General features: G+C 37.0%; 1 protein-coding gene across 1 annotated transcript in view; it reads left to right on the top strand.

Moving 5' to 3' along the window:
* Positions 1-23,078, top strand: part of CSMD3 (CUB and Sushi multiple domains 3) — a gene marked incomplete at its 5' end in the record, with an annotated part of 538,890 nt that overhangs the window by 424,588 nt on the left and 91,224 nt on the right. Inside the window, 8 exons of the mRNA XM_039386640.1 lie at positions 243-347; positions 2,502-2,620; positions 4,647-4,716; positions 6,714-6,830; positions 15,096-15,305; positions 16,295-16,483; positions 19,870-20,047; positions 21,598-21,743. Of these exons, the coding sequence (XP_039242574.1) occupies positions 243-347; positions 2,502-2,620; positions 4,647-4,716; positions 6,714-6,830; positions 15,096-15,305; positions 16,295-16,483; positions 19,870-20,047; positions 21,598-21,743 (1,134 nt within the window). The remainder of the gene's footprint in view (positions 1-242; positions 348-2,501; positions 2,621-4,646; positions 4,717-6,713; positions 6,831-15,095; positions 15,306-16,294; positions 16,484-19,869; positions 20,048-21,597; positions 21,744-23,078) is intronic.

Below are 23,078 nucleotides of genomic sequence, written 5' to 3'. Positions count from 1 at the left end.
TGTCTCTGATATTGTGGTGCGCTGAAAATGTAATAAAAGTTTTATGTGGACAGGTGTTTGATAGCATCCATGATGACAAAATGTTGTGGAATTGATTATGTGACCTACCTCTCTCCCTTCCATCCTCTCCCACCTCTTTTTCCCACTCTTCCTCTCCTTTACTCTATACACATACATACACTTATGTATGTATTTATTTCAGTTTCTGTGCATTTCAATAATGTTTTGAATTCTCTTTTCAGGAACAACCATACCTCCACTTCTAAACAGTACATCAAATAATCTGTACCTAAATTTTCAATCTGATATCAGTGTTTCAGCTGCTGGATTTCACCTTGAGTATACAGGTAATTCAGAAATACTCAATTAATAAAGGGTGCTTGCTGGTTGTATCTAAACTATATGAAATAGGAATATTTAGGACTATTGCACAAAATGAGCTTTCTTTCTGAATGACTTTGTCTCAGCTGACTGACAGGAATTCTGGCAATCACTAATAGTTTGTTGCAGATTTGCGAGTTTGGGGTTTTTTTTTCCTTCCCAGCTGTGCAGTTCCCTCTGCTTATATTGGTTCTGGTGTCTGATCTGCATAATTGTGTCATGGTTATTTCTTGTCAGTTTTACTGTATGCAAATCCCATGCTCTGGTTGTCTGATTAGCCAGCTGGAGAACACAGCCTTGCAAAATTGCTACCTGATCACTTGTCTATAACTAAACATTAATTATAGGTAGAATTATCCTGCCATTTCCTTGAAATGCAGGTACTCTCTCAGCTACTTACAACTTCGAGTGGGGAAAAAAAGCAGGAAGTTATGAAAATGAAATAAAATAAGACCAAATCTAGTAAAAGTGAAAATGCACCTTTGTATTCCTATATGTCCAAATAATGTGTCTAGTGTACTATCTGTGTACAATTTTCACCTCTAAAAAAAGAAAAAATTCACAGTATACTATTTATAGTATTGGTCCATGCTGAGAACAATAGCCAAACATGCATGTATGGATTTATGCAGAGGTGTATGTGTATGAATCTGTACAAAAGTAATGTTTTCTGTGTGAATGTTTAAACCCAAAGTATATGTTGAAAATTTCTGATTCAGGAAATAATATTGATGTCCCTCAGTAGATACCAAATTAACCAGTAGCTCAATGAAATATGCTATTCTACAAGGTAAATGAAAAGTAACTTTTCATAGAATCACACAGAATCACAGAATCAATCAGGTTGGAAAAGACCTCTGAGATCATTGCGACCAACTGTTGACCTAACACCACATTGTCTATTAGACCATGGCACTACGTGCCACATCCAGCCTCATCTTAAAAACCTCCAGGAACGGTGAATCCACTACCTCCATGGGCAGCCCATTCCAATGCCAAATGACTCTCTCTGTAAAACATTCTTCCTAATGACTAAACCTCCCTGACACAGCTTAAGACTGTACCCTCTTGTCCTACTGCTGGTTACCTGGGAGAAGAGACCAATGCCCACCTGGCTACAACCTCCCCTCAGGTAGATGAAGAGAGTGATGAGGTCTCCCCTGAGTCTCCTCTTCTCCAAGCTAAACAGCCCCAGCTCCCTCAGCTACTCCTTGTAGGACCTGTGCTCCAGTCCCTTCACCAGGCTCGTTGGCCTTCTTTGGACCTGCTCCAGCACCTCAATGTCCTTCCTAAATTGAGGGGTCCAGAACTGGGCACAGCACTCGGGGTGCGGCCTCGCCAGTGCCAAGTACAGAGGTCCTGCTGGTCCATTGCCCTGGTCCTGCTGGTCACCGTGTTCCTGATCCAGACCAGGATGCCATTGGCCTTGGCCACGTGGGCACACTGCTGGCTCCTGTTCAGCTTCCTGTCAATCCAAACTCCCAGATCCCTTTCTGCCTGGCTGCTCTCCAGCCACTCTGTCCCCAGCCTGTAGCACTGCAGGGGGTTGTTGTGGCCAAGTTCAGGACCCGGCACTTGGCCTTGTTGAACCTCATCCCATTGGAATCAACCCACCTATCCAGCCTGTCCAGGTCCCTCTGCAGAACCCTCCTGCCTTCCAGCAGATCAACGCTCCCCCGCAAACTTGGTATCATCTGCAAATTTGCTGATGGTGGACTCAATCCCCTCATTCAGATCATCAGTAAAGATATTAAACAGGATTAGGCCCAACACTGATCCCTGGGGGACACTGGTAGTGACCGGCTGCCAACTGGATGCAGCACCATTCACCACTGCTCTCTGGGCCCCGCCCTCCAGCCAGTTCTTAACCCAGCAGAGAGTGCCCCTGTCCAAGCCATGGGCTGCCAGCTTTTCCAGGAGCACCTTTTTTTTCTCCTTATATACCAGTTTTTCCAAAATACTATGCCACTTGCTAGTCCACAGACAACTGCCAGGACCCAAGAGCTCCCTAAAACTTATCAATACAGTGTGCTTATATACAGCGTACAGAGAAGTTCTATGTGAATCTAACCCCACGTTTTATGTTCCTTAGAACATTTAAACTTCTCTGCTTTTCTCAGCTATAGGTTTGGATTCTTGTCCTGAACCACAGACCCCAAGCAATGGAATCAAAATTGGAGACAGATACATGGTTGGAGATGTGGTGTCTTTCCAGTGTGATCAGGGTTATTCTCTTCAGGTAAGACAAGTTTCCAATTTCAAATTTCTTTTAATTGTTTAACATGGTTATGTTTACATCTGTCAGTGTAAAACAGACAATGAACCCTTTGCGAATTTTAAACCCATGATGAGTTTGCAGGACTGGTAGGCTTTTCTGCTAGATATTAAATTAGCAGCTATCCAAATATACACATAGAAGCTCCATCAGAAATGTATGGCTTTGTGCTTCCTCTGCATTAGTGATTATAAGTTATCATCTACTGTTGATGGCATCTTTGGTACTCATAGCTGATACCATGAAGTGTTGGCAAAATAAGTTTAATCACTTTATGAACAATTAACAATAGTTGTCTATGCACAGGACAGAAAAGAAAGAAAGTAAGGAGTGGGAATAAGAACAAAGGCGAAAAATTGTTTTTCTTAGTGAATCAGATAGTGTCAGTTATTTTCTTTCAGTAATATCTTGAGGATTTTTATCCAAAAAATTTATCAGATAGGGGTGTATTTTTGCCAAGCAAATTTGCTATGTCCTTGCATTAGCAAAAGTTATAACTGGGGCAATGTAGTGATTGTAAATCATCAATAGGAATATGTCTGCCTATAGGAAAGATGTGGAAAATATTTTCTAAAATTTGTACAGTTACACTGTAGAATCAGATCCAAAACTGAGTATTGTTTTCTCTTGACATACTCCCCCCAAAAAACTCGTGTGACTCTGCAGATTCTACAGTCTCCCCTTCCTCTAGCTCTTTGAGAGCCAAAAAGAGAGAAAATAATCACATTACCTATGCATAGCAAAAAGAACAGTTTTTAACAGGGGGAAAATAATTTGTATATAACAGCACATGATTAACCACTAATGGAGTTATTGGTGCCTTTGAAGCAAAACAGCAAAAGGAAAAGTTAACTTCCTGTCTTTTTTCATGAATATCAATGTCATCTGTAACATGTTGATGAGTGTCAGACAACTAAATGAGGTTTTAAAAATGCTAATCATTTCAAATATGTCTTTTACATAATTCTCTGAAGACCTAGATACTAAGTTCATGTGTACTGCATCAAAAATAGAAATTGAATTATACTTTTTGACAAAAAAAAAACCAAAAAACAAAAACAAACCAACCTGCAGTTTATGTATAGTGATAGAAGCTAAATACACTTGTCTTCTTCCAGATTTCAGCTGCCACTTGGATTTGGAACCTGTATCACAGTTTCCACTTCAAGATAGAATTCCTAGTCATGCCTGTAGATTTCTAACATTCCAAGAATAACTGAAATAAATGTTCTGTTATTGCAGCTCTGATAATGACTATTGAAATTTATTTCTTATGTTGCCTGATTTTAACTGGTCATTCTTGGGAAGAACCTGATGAATTTTTTTTATTCTCTGCTTTAATTCCGCACTTAAATACAAGTTTGTGAGCAGATAAACCACAGTAAATGGGTGAAATAAAGAAAATAGACTGTGCAAACACCCATGTAAAGCTTCTTCCCTACATATTGTTTTTCTGGCTTGTACAGTGTGACTATATGGTGTTGTAAGATATCCCGAGGACAGTTTTCTCTTAAGATTTTCTATTTTTTTTTGCTGTCACTGGAAGACAATTACAATTATATGAGTCTGATGAACAATGCAGAGAGTGTCCCTATTACAAATTTAAGATGTAAAGTCAGTGGTGTATAATTTACATAGTTTGTGTCTTTTATCATGCTCAACAAATAAAGCAAATCAATACTATGTAAATATTGCTTCAGTTAGACCTTCAGTTTCCAGATCCTTGGTTTATACTGAAGTGTGTACAGAGGCCAGCTGGATATTGCTATACTTTTAGAAATAATATAAATGGCATAGACTCAGTTATCTAGTGGACTTACAGTCACAGTCTTCTCTATTATACAATTCACAGTGTACAATTATTGTTATACTTTTGGGTTTATATATTTTGATGATGTATTAAATGATACATTATTTTTGTTGAGATATTAATGTTGTGCTGTATGCTGTATATTTTTTATATGAATTAGCACATATTGTGTCATTTTAGGGACATTCACATATCACTTGTATGCCTGGACCAGTAAGAAGATGGAATTATCCAATTCCAATATGTTTAGGTATGTTCAGTTTACATAATGTTTCTTAAATATGCCAGAATGAGAAAACCAGAGAACATAAAATAGATACATGTAGGGGAAAGAATAGGGACAACTGGAATAACTTAATTAAATGTGAAAATGGTCAAATTAAACTAAAGGTTTTCAAAGGTTGTCTCAAACTTATATTGGCAAATCTTTTCTGAAATGTCTATGTAGGAAAAGAAAGAAGTATGTTGTCCCTTTCAATCCAAACTGTTCTATGATATGATTCTATATGTTTAGCCAGAATCTCTCATCAGTTCATCGATGATAGATTCAGATGATATCAGAATTGAGACCTCCAGAGACCCTCAAAAACATAAGTAATTTATTTAGGACTCATTTCCCCAGAAAAGTGATGGCTATTGTAGTAGATACTAAAATAGAAATGACATTGCATTTTCATCTCTAATGGGTTCACATAGGCATGTCTACCCAATATCAGAAAACACATTATTTGTCAAGTTATATTATATACATGTCCATATTAATATTACTGAACAAAGTACTGAAAACCTGTCATAAATGGAAATGAAAAATCTGAAGTGTATTTAAATATACTCTCTTTGTATGAGGAATAAATGTGAGGAATTTAAAACTTCTAGTTGTATTCTCTTTCACTGCATAGAAATGCCTTTTTGTTTGGGTTCCCGAACACTAAAAGTTATCACTATTTGTAATCTTGAATGTATGGAAAATAGGATCCTGCTCATTAAAGATTTTCTACTTTGCTTTTCTTGAAGACAGATTATATATCCTCTTGAGCAGCCTCCGATAATCCTGTTCTTAATCCTGGGGGGTGTTAAAAACCTCCTATGAGGTACTGAGCTCCCTCAGTTTAGAATTTATAAATATTCAACAAGATTGAGATATTTGTAAGAATTTTTTCAGGAGTTAGTCTTCAGTTTCTGTCATTAAGCATTAACATATGGTTAGGAAGTCTGATATTATAATTACACTGCTCCTGGTAAATTCTGAAGACAAAGACAGTGTGCTGAAATTTTAGGAAGTTTTCTTCCCCTTTACTTTCCTTCTTTTTTGCAAGTAATGATTTTTTCTTGTGTTTCAAATGATGTAGCAACTTTTACCTGGATAAAGCTGTTAAACAAAAATTCTATTTATCATAATTAACACCTTTAAATGTAATGTGGAAATCTAAGTTACTTTATTCACTGATGTCATTATGTAAAAAAAAAAATATGGATTTAGTTTGATTTTTGGAAGTATGTGTGTGTGTACCTTTTCTAAGTCTGTTCATTTTATCTCATTTTTAGAACAGTAGGATATAGATGCAGTTTTTAAAGGGCTTCTTCAAACACTTTGAGTACAGAGTCTTTAAATTACATTGTTATATTATTCAGATGCTCCTTTACTAACTGATGTCTCAGTGCTGCTATGAGCTGATCTGTACCTCTTGCCTGTCACAAAGACAGTTCACGCAGAGTGCAGAGTAAACATTAGGACAGTGAAACTTGTGAAGGGTCTGGAGCACAAGTCATATAAGGAGGGGCTGAGAGAGCAGGGGTTGTTTAGCCCTGGAGAAGACAAGGGTCAGGAGGAGGCCTTTCAGATAATTTCTGGCTGCCCAGGATGGTGCTGGAGTCACCATCCCTGTAGGTGTTCAAGAAGTGACTGGACATGGCACTTAGTGCTATGGTCTAGTTGACAATGTAGTGATCAGTCAGAGGTCGGACTAAATGATCTTGGAGGTCTTTTCCAGCCGAAATGATTCTATTCTCTTGTCAGGTGCACATATTCCCTAAGTTAATACCTAGTCAATTCAGATACCTGTTTTAAAGTACCTACTTGTAAATTACTTTCTTATAGATATTTAGAGGTAAAGGAATATTTGTACGTTTTTTGAAATATAAACCTAGCTATTATTATATTGTTAAAGTGATGAGGATCTTCAATACTCTGGATTAGTTTTTAACTCGTTTCACTCCTCTGAAAAAGGTCTTTGCTTTTTTTTTCAGCACAATGTGGTGGTGGCATGTCAGACTTCAGTGGAGTGATCCTCAGCCCTGGGTTTCCTGGCAACTATCCTAGTAGTTTGGATTGCACATGGACAATAAAGCTGCCTATTGGGTTTGGTATGTGTTCCTTCATAGATTAAAATTGGCCAGGCTTTTTTATGAGTTCAAAACACTGAACATAGATTTGAAAATATTATTAATCTTTATCCTATCAAAAACCAAAATTAATTATAATTCATTTAAAGAAGTTATCAAAGCCCTGAAAGAAAGATATAGAATAGAAAAGCTACAAGGTTCTTGGTTTTTTTCATTTAACATGTGCCATAATTTTCTGATAAAGACAAAATTGTTTATTAGAATTAAGCACAATTTTCTAACTTAAAAGGATTGATTTCTTTTTGGGAAGTCATAAACCCAACAGAAATAAATAGCTATCATGAATATTTCAAAGCAAGCCAGTATCACTTTAGAAGTTAAAGCTACATTTGAATTAATTATCATTTGCATATCCTAGGTGAATATCACAGCAGTACAAAAATGTTCCTTGAAAGGAACTCCAGAAGCCTCCCACTCAAGGTTGTCAAGCTTCCCACTCAGAGTAAAATTGTTGGTAACACTTAATCAAGGCCACTACAACGGGCAGAACCTTCTAATTGGGGCTGCTACTCACCTACTCAATTCCCAACCTGTGATTACATGTAAGAATGTTGTGCTCCAGATGTAGAACCTTGCACCTTTCCTTGTGCATACCTTTAAGAAGGGTTTGTTTACTCCATTCTGAAGTTTTTCAGTGTTCATTGAACAGAAATTGTGCCATTTAGTACATCATCCATGCCCCCTAGTTTAGTATCCTCCACATATTTGTTGAGAATGCATTCTCATTTTCTAGGTCTCTCCTGAAGACATAGAACAGTGTAATTTCCCATAGATATCTGTGGAATATTGTGTTTGTTACTGGTTGCCAACTACTGAATGGCTAATTGTCACCCTTGGAGCCTCAAAGTTATGTTAATATTTAACATACTTCCTTTCCATTCATCAAATTCATGTTTGTTGAGCTTCCAGATGAGAATGCTATAGACTGAGTCAAAACCCATAGCAGAGTGAAAGTATATTATATCCACCACTCTGCCTTCGTCAGTTTAATAATAGAAGGAAATAATGGTTGATTGACTGTTATTTTCTTTTAGCAAATCCATGTTGACTGCTCCTGAGTCCCTTTCTTGTCTTTTATGTGTTTGGAAATTGTCTCCAATTAAACAAGTTCCATAATCTTCCCAAGGACTGCAGTGAACCTCTAGTTGCCCTTGCCTAGGTCCTCCTTCTTGTCTTAAAGGTGGATATATTTTCAGGCTTTTTTGAGTCACCAGAACTTCTCCTATTCACTATGATTTTGTAAGGGAATTATTAGCATTTTAATTACACTACCTAAACCCTTGAGCAACTTTGAGTGGATCTTGTCTATATTTTATTGTGAAATCTTTATTCAAAGCTAGCCAGTACAGTTGTCCTATCTAATTTTTTACACTTGTGGAACTTTTTTAGGAGTATGTGCACTTGGATTTTTTTCTTTATATGCTAGTTGAATGGCATGCTAGTTTTTTTAGACGTGTCTCACTGTCTTCTATTTTATACTTACCCTCTTCTGTCATATTCATTTCTGGGTCTTCCAGAGTAAGTGAGTGTGACATCCCAAACAGTGTTCCTTCTGCATGTGTTCAAATTTTTTCCCTCCTCTTTTTAAAATCAATTTTGTGATATTTTTTATTAGAAATCTTATGAGCTTTGTTCACTTATTATTTAAATGAAAGCCAATTGTTCTGCATGGGTTCCCACAGAATCTATCTGTGGGAAATAAATTATATTAGAACATAAAATTATTAGAATTAGAATATTAGAACCCAATCTGTATGTTTGCATTTTGTTCAAAAGACCAGTCAATAATTGATATTTTTTTTGTATTATCATTTTATAGAAATAACATTGACACTTTAACTCTGCCACTACCTGAATTTCTAGACAGCCTGGTGGGACAGTTTCTAGTGTTTCATCATGAGTCACAATGCTGTCTAGAATCTTCAGATTCCAAGCAGATTCCTGCTCATTGAGTTATCACAAAAAACAAAAACAAAAACAAAACAAAAAAAAAACAACCAACCAACCAAACAAAAAAAATTAGTAGATACATCCTCCCTGGGTCAAATCTTCAGGAGAAAAGAATATTCAGAGCTATTAGGGAACAGGATACTTTGTCAGATGGTTCCAAAGACAATTTCTAATAAAGAAAAAAATAATAAAAATCTGGAATATTGATAAATTTCACATTTCATAAAATGGTGTGTTCGACTGCATTTAGAACCTGCTGTCTTTTTATCTTTTTATGTTGCTTTCTGCCTCTTGGCTCACTTTGCTGCTGTCCTATCTCTTTTCCAAAACTGACTCCTTACTACAATTCATTTTTTTGCTTACATTCTCCCAGGCATATATTTCCAATAATTCTAATTTGAGTCTTCAGACTTCTATTTAAACTTTTTATTATTAACATACTATTTAGTTTGACTTCCATTAGGCAGGAAATTCAACTATTCAAGTTTTGGAAACAGTTTCTTTGATAAATAAGTTTAGCTTCACCAAAATCAATAGTTCTGAACTGCTTTGTCCTAACTGAAGTTTGTTCACTGGATTTATCAACTGTTTTCCAGTTCATGTATAGGAAAATAAAATGCTCCTTTTTCTAGGAGAAAATTAAAACTGCACAGATTGAACAAGTGCTTGACATTTTTTACTTTTTCTAAATGGGATGTGATTAAAACAGGATTGAAAATTAAAGTTTCATTTAAAAAAGAAAAAATGTGACATTTGAAGAAGTGATGGCTAAAACTGGTTTTAGTGATGCTGTGATTCCAGTCCAGTGGAGGCACTTAAACCCAACTCTTCTGAGTAGTAAATAGAAAAATGCAAAAACACCATCATGGGAAGCTTCTATAGACTTTCACTTGTTTAACTGTTTCTAAGAATATTTTTTCTCAGTTATTAATTAAGATCATAAGCTTTTTCCACTGTATGTCAGCTAATAGTGTAATCTAAACCGTGTTGATGTACATATACAAATATATTTGTATATCACCATGGCTGGGCTTCACAAACGAAGATTTGGGAAGGCTCTATCCACATTTGTTACAGGCACGTTGGTGACTTATGAGGCCAATACGAGACAGACATATCCGATTGCAAAAGGCACAGCAGAAAGACTCCTTAGATGGTGCATTCTGCAAGACACGGTTCTTTCTGCGTTACCTTTTCTCCTCAAGAGTGATCCTGCGTGTGTTCTCAAAGGAGACAGCAGCGTTATAGATGGTGTGTCTCCAGACCTCCCGATTTGAGGCCAGAGTAGACCAGTTATGGTGATCAATATGGCCAAGGCTGAGATGTTGTTTCAGGGTGTCCTTGTATCTTTTCTTCGGGGCTCCTCTCTTGCAGCAGCCAGTGGCAAGTTCACTATAGAGCAAGATCTTAGGGAGGCGGTGGTCCTTCATCCTGGAGACGTGCCCTGCCCAACGCAGCTGTGTTCTCATCAACATGGCTTCTATACTTGTGACTGCTGCTTGCTCTAGAACAGATGTATTGGTCACATAATCTGACCAGTGGATGTTTAAGATTGTTCGGAGGTAGCGTTGATGGAAGTGTTCTAGGAGACGCAGGTGGTGGCAGTAGATGACCCATGATTCGGAACCATATAAGAGAGTAGACAGCACTATGGCTCTGTAAACACTGATCTTTTTACTTTTCTTCAAGTGTTTATTACGCCATACTCTTTTGTGGAGTTTTCCAAAAGCACTATATGCCTTTGCTAACCTGTTGTCTATCTCTCCGTCAATCTTACCATCTGAGGAGATGAGGCTGCCTAGGTAGTTAAACTGTTGGACTGATTTGAGTTCTGATTGGCCAATGGTGATGTGGGGATGATGGGGGACTTCCTGAGGTGCAGGTTGATGGAGAACCTCTGTCTTCTTTAAGCTGACTTCCAGCCCAAAGAGCTCAGCAGCATCTGCAAAGCAGGATGTTAAACGCTACAGAGCTGCTTCTGTGTGGGCAACAAGGGCGGCGTCATCAGCATAAAGCAGCTCCCGGACAAGATGGTTTAAGGTCTTGGTGTGGGCCTTCAGACGCCTTAGATTGAATAGGCTTCCATTGGTACGATATCGAATGTAGATACCGTCCTGATCATTGAGATCTGCCATGGTCCTTTGGAGCATCATGCTAAAGAAGATGGTGAATAGGGTAGGAGCGAGAATGCAGCCTTGTTTCACACCATTCTTAATTAAAAAGGGCTCAGAAAGTGTGTTGCCATATCTGACGGCTCTGCTGATCCTCATGGAGTGAGATGATCATTTTAAGGAACTTGGGGGGACAACCTAAACGTTCCAAAATCTGCCAAAGACCTTTTCTGCTCACAGTATCAAAAGCCTTGGTGAGGTCGACAAAGGTTACATAAAGACCTTTGTTCTGTTCCCTACACTTCTCTTGCAGTTGTCTGAGAACAAATACCATGTCTGTGGTGCTTCTGTTGGCTCTGAAACCACACTGACTTTCAGGAAGGATTCCTTCTGCTACAGTGGGTATTAGTCTGTTCAAGAGTATTCTTGCCAGGATTTTGCCAGCAATGGAGAGCAGAGTAATGCCACGGTAGTTTGAGCAGTCAGATTTAATTCCTTTCTTCTTATACAAAGTGATGATGAGTCACCATCACAGAGGTCAGATGGTAGTTCGCCAAGTTCCCAACAGCGCACCACAAACTCGTGAAATTTGGTGTGGAGTGCAAGGCCCCCATGTTTCCAGACTTCGGGTGGAATTCCATCAATCCCAGCTGCCTTGCCGATTTTCACCTGATGTATGGCCTTGAGGGTTTCTCCTAAAGTGGGGGCAGTATCTAATTCATACTTTACTGGTTGTTGTGTGATGGACTGAATTACTGAGTCTTGGACTGTGCGGTTGGTACTGAATAGAGTCTGAAAGTGTTCAGACCATCGATTCAGAATGGAGGTTTTATCTGTTAGAAGCGTTTGCCCATCAGCGCTGGGTAGAGGGCTTTGTACCTGGTATGTAGGTCGGTAAGCTGTTTTCAAGGCCTCATAGAAACCTTTGTGATCACCTGTATCTGCGCATAATTGAGTTTTTTCAGCTAGATCGATCCACCACTTGTTCTGGATGTCACGGAGTTTCTGTTGGAATATTTATATATACAAATATTTTAAATGCTCTTTCAAAAGGGGTGCCCAAACTGCAAAAAAGTCAGAGAAAAAATCAGTCCAACAAGCAGAAGTCTCGGACAAATAGAGACAGGTGCTACAGGCTGAGGAAAGGATGAATACTTGGGAATACTGCTACGGTTCAGGAACTTGTAGAGAAAGATAGTAGAGTAGAGAGAGCAGAATGATGGGCAAAAATATATTAGACATGGTCTTGTATCAAAGAAAGTGGGTGAAAGAGGAAAAAAACCTGACAGCAAGATCACAAGAGTCAGCAGTTATTAATGGCAGCTTAAACTTTGGACAAGCGTTTGGTTCACAGGATCAAATGAAAAGCCAAGCCTACAAATATCACAGAAAAAGAGAAAAGCTTGGATGTAAGTTGATTTGGAAGGCTGGCAAGGTCAAAGAATGACACTTATAAGAAAAAGTTTTCTTATCACATATAGGCTGTCTTCTGATAAAGAAAGACAGAAATTATCAGGTTAGTAGTAATTTATTGGCCATCTATCTTTTTTTTCTGGTAGCATATAAAATATTCCATGCTTCATAAAACCATTCACAAACTTTACATGGTATCTAGGGAGAAAACTCTAAAAGACAGTGACAAACACTATTTAGCTATTACAGTCTAGGAGTTACAAAATTATTCATTACTTTTTCATAATTTATCTGATATTATATCTTTTCCTGTCAATTTTATATGAAATCATGTTGCTTGTCTTTGCCAGAAACACCAGTGGAGCTCAATCATCTTTCTAATGAAACTACTCCATTATCATTCTGTATTTGCACTAGTTCCTGACAAAATACAAATTCTACTTTGTTGTAATTATATAGAAATTTTTATAAACAGGAAAATGTTTAAAAGCCCTATAACTACTCAGCTGCTGAACATTTTCTTCTCCTCCTGCCACATAATCATTGTAATACTCCACCTGGTTAGGAGAGATAACATGCTAATGGATAGTAAGCTGCCTCCCTGTTCCTTACTAAACCAAATAATCAGAAATTTCTGTCGCTAAGACCATCATATGCCACAGTGTGTGTATGAGAATTAAATAATTGAACTCCATGTTTAATGGGAGAGGGACTGATGAATGATGGTTAGATAACATGATTTACATTTTTTTAGTGACTTAGAAAGAAGTGTTATAAGTGCAGCCACCTCCTGCAGCCACTCCAGCTGAGGATCCTCCTGCCTCTGGATCTCAGTCTGGTGCCCAGAGACACAAAGTCTCTGCTCAAGATGAGTGGCAGCCATATGCCACTTTACCATTTGCGGATTCAAATAGTAACAAAGCTGAACACTGACACATAAACACAGAGGACACTGATGTGGCTGGTAACACACACTGACACTGAGAAGGGTACTGCCTTCAACAGCACTTACTTACAGGGCTTACTTAAAACACAAACACAGGCAGCCAAGTCCCCTCCTCCTCATGGGCTGGCAGAGACAGAAGGTCACTAAAGACACACACACAATGTTCTCTAGGTTGACAAGCACACATACATTGTGGATGCCTTGAGCATCTGCTTGCAACCCCCTCTGGATCTCAGGCTCCCTTACCTGCTTCATGGGTCTCCTACTTGCCAGCCAGTCCAGTTTGATGCTCACTGCAAATGTGCAGCACTCACACTCATGTACTCCACTTCTTCAAGTCCTGAGTGTACCAGCATGGACTCTTCCTGAGCTGGACCCAAGGCCTTCCTACTCACTGTCTAGTCCAATTGAAAGTTTGCGAGCAGGTGACACTTGTCCATCCCTACACTCACTGGGACTGGGGAAGATATAGACACCCCTCAGCAGCCAGCACCAGGCGCTAGGCTGTGACCCACAGCCTCGCAGCTCTATTACAGCCACCAACACTGAGCTCTTCATCACCCCACTACTAGTCCTCCCAGTAGTTGGTTTCAAGAACACACTGTTCGCACCCCAGTGACTGAAAGTTTCTTGTAAACACTTCAGGCCAGAGGCTCCCTGCTTTGACTTCAGAAGTTGGCACCCAGTCCACTCACACTGGTGCTTCTATTAGCTGACAATCTAGGAACAAGGTCTGTAGGACTATCCCTAGATCCAGAGAGCTATGACCTCTTACTCCCTCAAGTAGTTGGCACCACTGGCTGGAGGCACCCACACCACTCCAGTAACAGGCACCAAGTTCTGCTCACAGATTCAGGTCTCACCAGTAGCTGGCACTTAATCCTTGCAAACACATAAACGCAGGATTAAGAGTGAGATTACACAGATAGATAGCTAAGAAAAGATTTAATAAGAAGATATGAGATGATAGGAGAGACCAGGTGCTCAACCAAACAAACATACTGACTGGCCTCATTTTACGTGTAACACATTCCTTTTATTCTCTGTTCTCATCACTGCCTCACTTACTGTTTGTCCTTCGGGTTCGTGTCTTGGTATGCTCTTGTTCATGGCTTCCTCCTTTTCTTATTTTTTGTTGCTCCATTGAAAAAGGTCAGTGACCAGATAACCTTGAAGGAGCAGATACTTTGCTTCCACATACTTTTACAATACATATAATCCATATAAAATGAATTTATTTTTTTACTGTGCCTCATTATTTCATGTATATAAATGTTTTTTAAAAAATAAATATAATCTGAGAGAGATCAGTTTATGTACAACTACAGTGGAGCTATCTCTGAGATACAAGTCTGTCTCTTTTTTTTTCAGGTGTATACACACAAAGCATTTTTTTATTTAATAGAAAAGGAGATTATGCAATTGAAAACAGGAAAGATTTAGCTAAATGGAATGTATTCAGAATTCAGAACTTAAATTTGACCTAAATTCTATGATTCTGTGATTCTAAATACACAAAGAACAATGTTTTCCAAAAAGTAATATATATGTAACCTACAGTTTGATGCCTTGGATTATGTCAGTATTTCAGTACATTAGCATTTTTTACCTTGTCAGCCTCTCAGAATTAGTAATGTGTATGGAAAAACAATGCTTCAAACTGAATTCCATGGTTTGTATCCAGTGGTGTAACACATGCATTTCCAACTGATTATTTTCTGTGATTATCAGTGTAAGATGTACATACTTTATTTTCTTTTCTGGTATCAATACTGGTGGCTTTTATTTACTTACAATATTTTTCAGGTGTCCATTTGCAATTTTTGAATTTCTCAACGGAGACCATACATGACTACTTAGAAGTTAGGAGTGGATCTACAGAAACTAGCACGGTTATTGGGAGACTAAGTGGCCCTCAGCTCCCAGCCTCTCTGTTCAGCACAACTCATGAAACCAGCTTATACTTTCACAGTGATTACTCACAGAATAAACAAGGATTTCATATTGTATATCAAGGTGAGATTTGGATATTCTTGTGAGAACAATATGGCTGCTGAAGGTTTTATGGGCTTTTGGGGATTTTGTGTATTGTGTTCTGGAAGGATATGATCTAAATACTGTTTTAGAGTACTGGATTGATGTACACTAGTGAAAATTAATACCAACCCAGAAATCTCCAAATCCATTTCCTAGTTCGCAATTTCCCTGAAAAGTTCTTGTTCTGTTGCACCCAAGTAGGTCATGCTGAGCTCATGAAGACTGCAAGATCATAATTCTATTTATAGAGTTGCATATTCATGTAAAAGGGATTAGATCACCACTGTTCACAGAAAAAGGTCAAATGTATATTTTAAACTAGACCTGCTCTCATTACTTGAATAACACCAAAGAAGGATTTAAAGAGTTTTTACGTTAGAGCAGTCTCCTATTACTGTTTTAATAGTAACAAGTCCAAATTGACTTGAACTCTGTAACATTCTGGAAGTGAACCACTGTAAAAAGTATTAGCTTTTACAGATAAAGTCAACTTATGACTTAAACTGCTAAGAAGGCCAGACTTAAGAGCTTAGACTATTAGTGCTATTAATAGTAATCATTTTGGAGATGCTGTTATTTGTCACAGAATGAAAAGTTCCTGTCTATGTTTTAATCACATAAGAGAACTGCTTCTTTCAAACATATACAACCTCTGATATTCTGATACTGCAGACTGTGCACTGCTTATTTCTTCTCAGTTCTCTAATAAGACAGCAATGCTTCAAATGCTCAGTTTGGTATCTTCAAATGACAAAAAGAAATGTTATTTAGTAGCACAGAATCCTAGCTAGTTTCACTGTACCTACTCCAGGTGTAGGATCAATGATTTGATCGTCACTTTCATGGAACTTTAGACATATGGGATGCCCATGATTATTAAGTTTATTCTAATTAAAAACTTTTATTTTTGAAGTAATTAGAATTTGTGTCTTACTTATTTTTCCCCCCATTTTTATTACTTATTTCAGCATATCAGCTGCAAAGCTGTCCTGATCCTCGACCATTTCGGAATGGTTTTGTTATTGGAAATGACTTCACAGTGGGACAGACTATTTCATTTGAGTGTTTTCCTGGCTACACATTAATTGGAAATTCAGCTCTGACTTGTCTTCATGGAATCAGCCGCAATTGGAATCATCCTCTCCCCAGATGTGAAGGTATGTTCCAGGTGACCTACGAACTCTTCATTATTTGAAAGTCTTCCTAAGGACTGTTAACTGAAGTAGTTTTCAGCTTTTCAATTTATAGGAACCTGTATTTTTACATTGTGGTCTTTGCACAGGAAGTATTCAGTTTTGCACATTAAAATTTTAGCAGAGAAGCTGAAATGTTTTCATGGAAATATGAAATCTCTGAAAACTTATCTGAGGTAATAAGTTTACATTTGGAAGGTTAGGCTTAAAGTCTGGAATGTGGAGACCCATGCTGCTTTTAATCTAGGTGATGCAACACAGTGAAAGGTCTGGACTGAATCAGGAAAAAAAAGAATTCAAAAATTGAATTTACCAATTCTGTCCACTTATGTTCTCTCTTATCAGTTAGAAAGAAATGTTAGGTGGCATAAAGTGCAATTGTCCTCCAGTCAATGCTGTGTGAATTCCTTGTAAATATATTTTTTCTGAATGGGATTTTATTTTAAATTATATTTTTTAACCTTTCAGATTTTCTTTTCATTATTATACTTGCAACAGGTAAGCAGATTCAATGAACTATGACTTGCACATAGCTTACGTTTTAAGGAGACAGTATTAATGTATATGATGATTCTGTAGAAGTGCTTATCTTATCCCTAGCTATGCTGAAAGGAATCTGTACCTAAGCAACAGGCCAAGGAAGGCCAGTCATGTTGTGTTGCCAGACTCTGAAAAAGAAAAGAAAGGATGGGTGTTTTGATAATACAGAAATGTCTTTGAGAAATAGATGTGCACCACAAAAACTATTTGTTGAACTGAGGACTGGATTTTCTTCCATACGAAATAATTACTTTCCTGTGGAAGGTCCAACTTTGTCACAATTGTGGCAACATTTAGACACCAACATTAGATTCCTGAAAAAAAAACAACAACCATAGACACAGCAAAGATACTTCATATTTAAAATTGTCATCCCAAAATCCTACGTTCCTGGGACTGCAAGTTCCAAACATCTTTAACAATTAAGTTATTGACTGTAAAGTTCTCTGTATGCCTAAGCAAAGATGAAATCTGTACAAGATGTTGAGTGCCCACTTTCATATGCCATAAGACCCTTCACAGTTTCAGGAGAGATATTCAAGATCCCAGTTAAAGGCCTAATTTCTCTATATATTGAATGGTAAAAGCTCAGCATTAAGAATGGGATTGAGCGTGTAGAAGAGAAAAGCGTCAAAAACCCACAACAACAACAACAACCTCCCCCCTAAAAAACCAAAACAAAAAACCCCCCCTCCAAAAAAAAGCCACCAAAAACCAAACCAAACCAAATCAAACCACCCTAGCAGAAAATAAAAAGCTCCCCTATTTTCTGGATTTTTGAATTGTATTCTGAACTGTCTTCCCAAATTTAGGTACTTAAATGAAAAGCCTCATTACTCCAAATTCCTTCTGGAGTCAGTGAGCCACAGGAAATTCTGGGGGAAGTGGTAGCTAAATTAAGACCTAACCGATACTGAATTCAGAAAGGGAAGCCTCATCATATAGAAGAGAGATGACACCTACACTGTCTGGTTTTTGAAAGGGAAAGAAGTTAATTAATTTCAATTAAGTTTTAACACCCGTTTTCTGGATCCTATGGGAATAATAATAGTTCATGTCTTAACTGCTAAACACTTAGCTTTTCCCTATTACTTAGTTCTAACTGTATTTTCTGTGCCTCAGAATCAAAACAAATAATTTACTGAATAGAGTGATTCTGCTTCTTTGAACTACCTTAGTGGACCCAGGAATTTAATTAGTAAATTTGAAGATGTCCAAAGCACGTTGCTGTTCTGAGTATCAATTTTGATGAAATTCCTGAACAGTGGCTGGATGCTCTTGGTTTCTACCTAATGCCATATGAAAGGATGAAGATAAAAAAATCAACCAAATTAATAATAGAGATCTAAAATGTGTGTTATGCTGCATGATTACAGACTGTCAACATTACTCAGCTCCTAGAAAAATTTCTTACATTACATGGGGTTTTGTGCAGTTATTTACTGTGGTATTTTTAGTAAAGAGTTTGTAACAATCTGAATCAAATGTTACTAAACTTGCTTTCTGTTTAAACAATTTTCTTCTCTTTTTGCATCCTCATGCACCTAATATTTCTTTAACCTGTACTCAGCATCATCTAGTACTCTCTGACCCTTCTTAACTCATCTCCCTTGCTTTCATCTGTTTGGATTCTGTTCCTCTCCTTTTCCAAGAAATCTCTTTGCCTGACAGTCATCAGACCATTTCTTCACTCCCCTAAGACCCAGCTGCAAAATCAATTCTGTCTGCACTGCTCAAACCCCTTTGAGACTTTGAAGCTAAAAGCTGAAGAAAAGCAGTATGCCAGCTGTTCAGTCTGAACAGATGAGGTGTGACTATGAAAGTCTCCTTAACCTACAATTCAGCACCAAAGTGTATATATGTATAAACCCTAACACATGCTTTAGCTAAATACAATGCCTATAATTCCTATATGTAAAACTTGTATTTCCAACAACCTGTTCTCTGGTTAGAGATTTTTAAACATATTTTATGGAATCTGGGTTGCCATGCCATGTGCATTTTGGAGTAGAGTGGGCAAAATAAATGTATGCAAAATAAAGCAAATGATACAGTTTTAACCTTGCTCACTTTTCCGGAACTAGGCTTCTATAACATAATTTCTCTTCTGTAATAACAGGGTGGTGTCATACTCAACGTCATCTGAAACCTCTGAGGAGAAAATCATGTAACTGGACTAAGGGTTTTCCAGAAGTGAAAATCCAGAATCTGTATGGTGATTCTTGCACTATATGGCATCTAAAATTAGTACAGTTCAATGCGAATTACAGAGAGAACTCTTACTTTATCTATCAGAATTTGTTTCCATAAGTGCAAAATTGCTATTCATACTGCTGGACAATGTTTTTATTTTCAAATTCCCCTGTAATTTTCACCCACCCATCAACTAAGCATATCCCTTCTCTCATGTGTTACTTTTGGTTGTCTATCTGACAATAAATGAAAGCAATTAATGGTATTCCCAACTAATTTGTAGCTAGCATTTATACAAAGCCCTAACAAAATCATTTTCAGTTGCGCAGGAAATTTTACCCAATATCTAAATTTGGCTTTAGTTCCAGTTCTGATAGTATTTATAACATCAGAATTATTTTATTTTTTTTTTGCTTTTTTATTTGACCAGTAATGTCAAAATGGACTTCTGACTCTTGGCACAAAGCTCAATAACATCTGTTTCTTTACACAGCAATGGTCATATGCAATGTAGTTACAGTGTACCAAATGTGTTTAACAGTATAGTTTTTACATAGTCTAATAACTCAAAAAGAATTTAATGTTTTGGGTTTTTTTTTAAATTGTCTGTTTTATAGCTCTCTGTGGAGGAAATATAACTGCAATGAATGGCACCATATACTCTCCTGGATACCCTGATGAGTATCCAAACTTTCAAGATTGCTTCTGGCTTGTAAGAGTACCACCTGGGAATGGAATCTACATCAATTTCACAGTTCTTCAAACCGAGCCAATATATGATTTCATAACTGTCTGGTAAGGAAACAATGTTGGCATTTATTTAATCTTCGTGTGACACTATACAACAAAGCATGAATTTAAAAGAGTATATTTGTGGTTTTACCCTTGAAACTGGTGTTCTCTGTAGGCCAAATGAGTGAGTTGTACCAATCCATGTTTTCCAATGGACCATTCTCTCTAGATAGCACTGGACAAGAATTCAAAATCAATAATAGTGTTCCTCAGTTTGTCGATAAGAGCATACAGAGACGTGCTATGACAGCTCATCAACAACCAAGAGAAGTAATGCTTAAGGAGTGATAATAAGAGTTTACAGATATGTGTGTTAGTGGTTTAGGGTGTTAGTACTAGAAAATATGGCAACACTTTCTTAATTTCTTCCAAGTTGGCTCTTTTTACTTTTAAGAGTACATAAAAGGAGAGACTCTATTTGTATCTAGCCATGACAAAAGGAGTTGAGCCAACAATAGCCGTAAACAAATTATATTCTCTATGTACCTGAATCCATGTCTATCATGGCTCTGCACGATAACCTATCACCCTCATCAGCAGCCTATGACATTAATCCCTCCCCCATGTATCTCAAGACATTTCATGGCTTTAGGCCTCATTTCTATACATGTGCAAAAATTGTATTATATACATGATGGCTACAGAATTATATAGTTTAAGCCACTTCTGGGATTATAATTATTTACAGAATTGATCAAACTTTTTACAGAAGTTTCCAATGGAAAAAAATGCATTTTATTCCCAATTCAAATGTTTCAAAGCATATAATTTCTCTGATAAAACAGAAGGGGAAGAGTCAATGTGTCAGATTTGGACAAACATACTACTACAAAATTTTCAAAATAAAAAATATCCATATTTTATTATATATTGTATTTTTCAGTTAAATATAATATATTTTCAGTTAAAATAACAGTTGAAAAAATTAACTTTAAACTTCTATTATTTAATGTTTGTCAATTCTGATCTGAAAGGAAGCAAATATGAACTTTTAATGCCCTTGTACTCCGATTCTGTCCTCTGTACGGTTCTGCTATTGTTTAGTACTAACTTTGATTTAATTTTTCTACTGAAATTAGAAATTTCTACTGAAACTCATTTTTCCATAACATAGCAATGATCTTACCAGCAGTACATGTTTTGTCTAAATCTCAATAAATAATGCAAAATAATATCAGTAAATGCATGTGAAGAAGATTTTACGTATTAGGTTTATTTATTTTCTGATAGCCACATTTGAAAGTATAAATACACAAATGTAATCAGAGGTTGTGGCAAGAAGATGAAGAACAATTACAAATTCAATAATTTTGAATTTGCTTCTATTTTTATTTGAAAATAATAAAATTGCTTTCAAAAGGTGGTTGAACTAAGATCCAGTCTACACAGGATTTGAAAAGGCTTTCAGCCCTTCACATCTATTTTATCTTATTTTAATTGTCTTGTGCCTTTTAGAGTAATCTAGAGCAAAATTACTGCAATCATTTAAAAATTAGAGAAATTGTATTATTTGGTTGGGAAAAAAAAATATTCCTGTGTTTGTTTTTTCTTAGGGATGGACCAGATCAAACTTCTCCTCAAATTGGGCAGTTTAGTGGCAACACTGCCTTAGAATCAGTCTATAGCACTTCCAATCAGATTCTGATCAAGTTTCACAGTGACTTTACTACCAGTGGCTTCTTTGTACTCAGTTATCATGGTAAGTGTGACAAATTTCTCTATTTCATTATCTGCACTGGTCACTGCAGGCAGACAACTCATGAGAAAATTAATTACTTTTCCTTAGAAGAGTTGCTATTATTAGTATGACTGACCTGCACTAGGGTAATGCAAACATATGAAGGAATAATATGAATGATGAAAATAAGCTATTTTCTTGACCAAATATTAAATTTTCTAGTAGTCAAGCAAAACAACAACAAAAAAGAATTCACTGTGATGAGACAGGAGCAAAGAATGTAGCATCAAGACCCTAAAGCTCAAGGTGCACGTCTTCTTACTGCTTACAATGCTTCTAAACTTCCTTTGAAATCTGAATGTTTTTGGAGGACGTTAAATTTTTCTTAGATATTGGGATATTTTGAAGAAAGTACTTTTTTTGTATAGATGCCAATGATAGTGAACTATACTGTGTAGTTAACATTAATCTACCCTGGAATTAACTACTGACTGAATGAAAATGGGTAAAAATAAATGCACCAAATTCTACCTCTTCTCATAATCATTCAAACCCTCTGTGGCCAAGTGTGTTTTGCATTCCTATAATTACAAGGAAACAGATCCATAAGTAAGGGTGCTTTTAGGTGCTCCATGAATGCCTATTGGAATGACTATTCTAGAAAACATTGACAATCTGTTTTCTGGATCCTGATCAAATGTTGGGACTAGAAGACTTGCTTTTTGGCTTAGTAGAGACCGTGGTTAACATAGATAGACAGAACTGAGGAGCAGAGGAACCATAATTAAAAAAAACAAAGCAAAACAAAAATTACCTAAAGCTCACAATGAAAAAAAACCACCATCAACAGCACTTGAATTGATTGCAGGATATAGACTCCAGCAGGGCTAGGTAGAGAGGGCTAAAAATTTCTATTCCAAATCTTGGCATCTAAGTTGCACATATCAGCTTGTGAAGGACAAAAATGACACTTCGTATTCATTAATATATAAATTGATATTTATTGAGATCTACTAATATATCTGTATTTGACCAAAAATATGTAAAAATGCTCATGGAACCATAGAATCGTTCAGGTTGAAAAAGAGCTTTAAGATCATTGAGTCCAACTGTAGACCCAACACTGCTAAGTCCACTACTAAACCAGGTCCACAAGTGCCAAATCTACACTTCTTGTAATTACCTTCAGAGACTGTGACTTCACCACTTCCCTGGGCAGCCTGTTCCAATGCTTCGCAACCCCTTTGATCAATAAATTTTTCATAATATCCAATATAAGCCTCACGTGGAGCAACTCGAGGCTGTTTCTTCCTGTCTAATCACTTGCTAGTAGTAAAGTGTCTCTAAGGATCTTAT

The sequence above is a fragment of the Pipra filicauda genome, unplaced genomic scaffold (assembly GCF_003945595.2).
Source record: "Pipra filicauda isolate LSUMZ 115617 unplaced genomic scaffold, ASM394559v2 scaffold497_size843975_pilon, whole genome shotgun sequence".
Classification (NCBI taxonomy): Eukaryota; Metazoa; Chordata; class Aves; order Passeriformes; family Pipridae; genus Pipra; species Pipra filicauda.
This window is presented reverse-complemented; position numbering and strand designations above follow the sequence as displayed.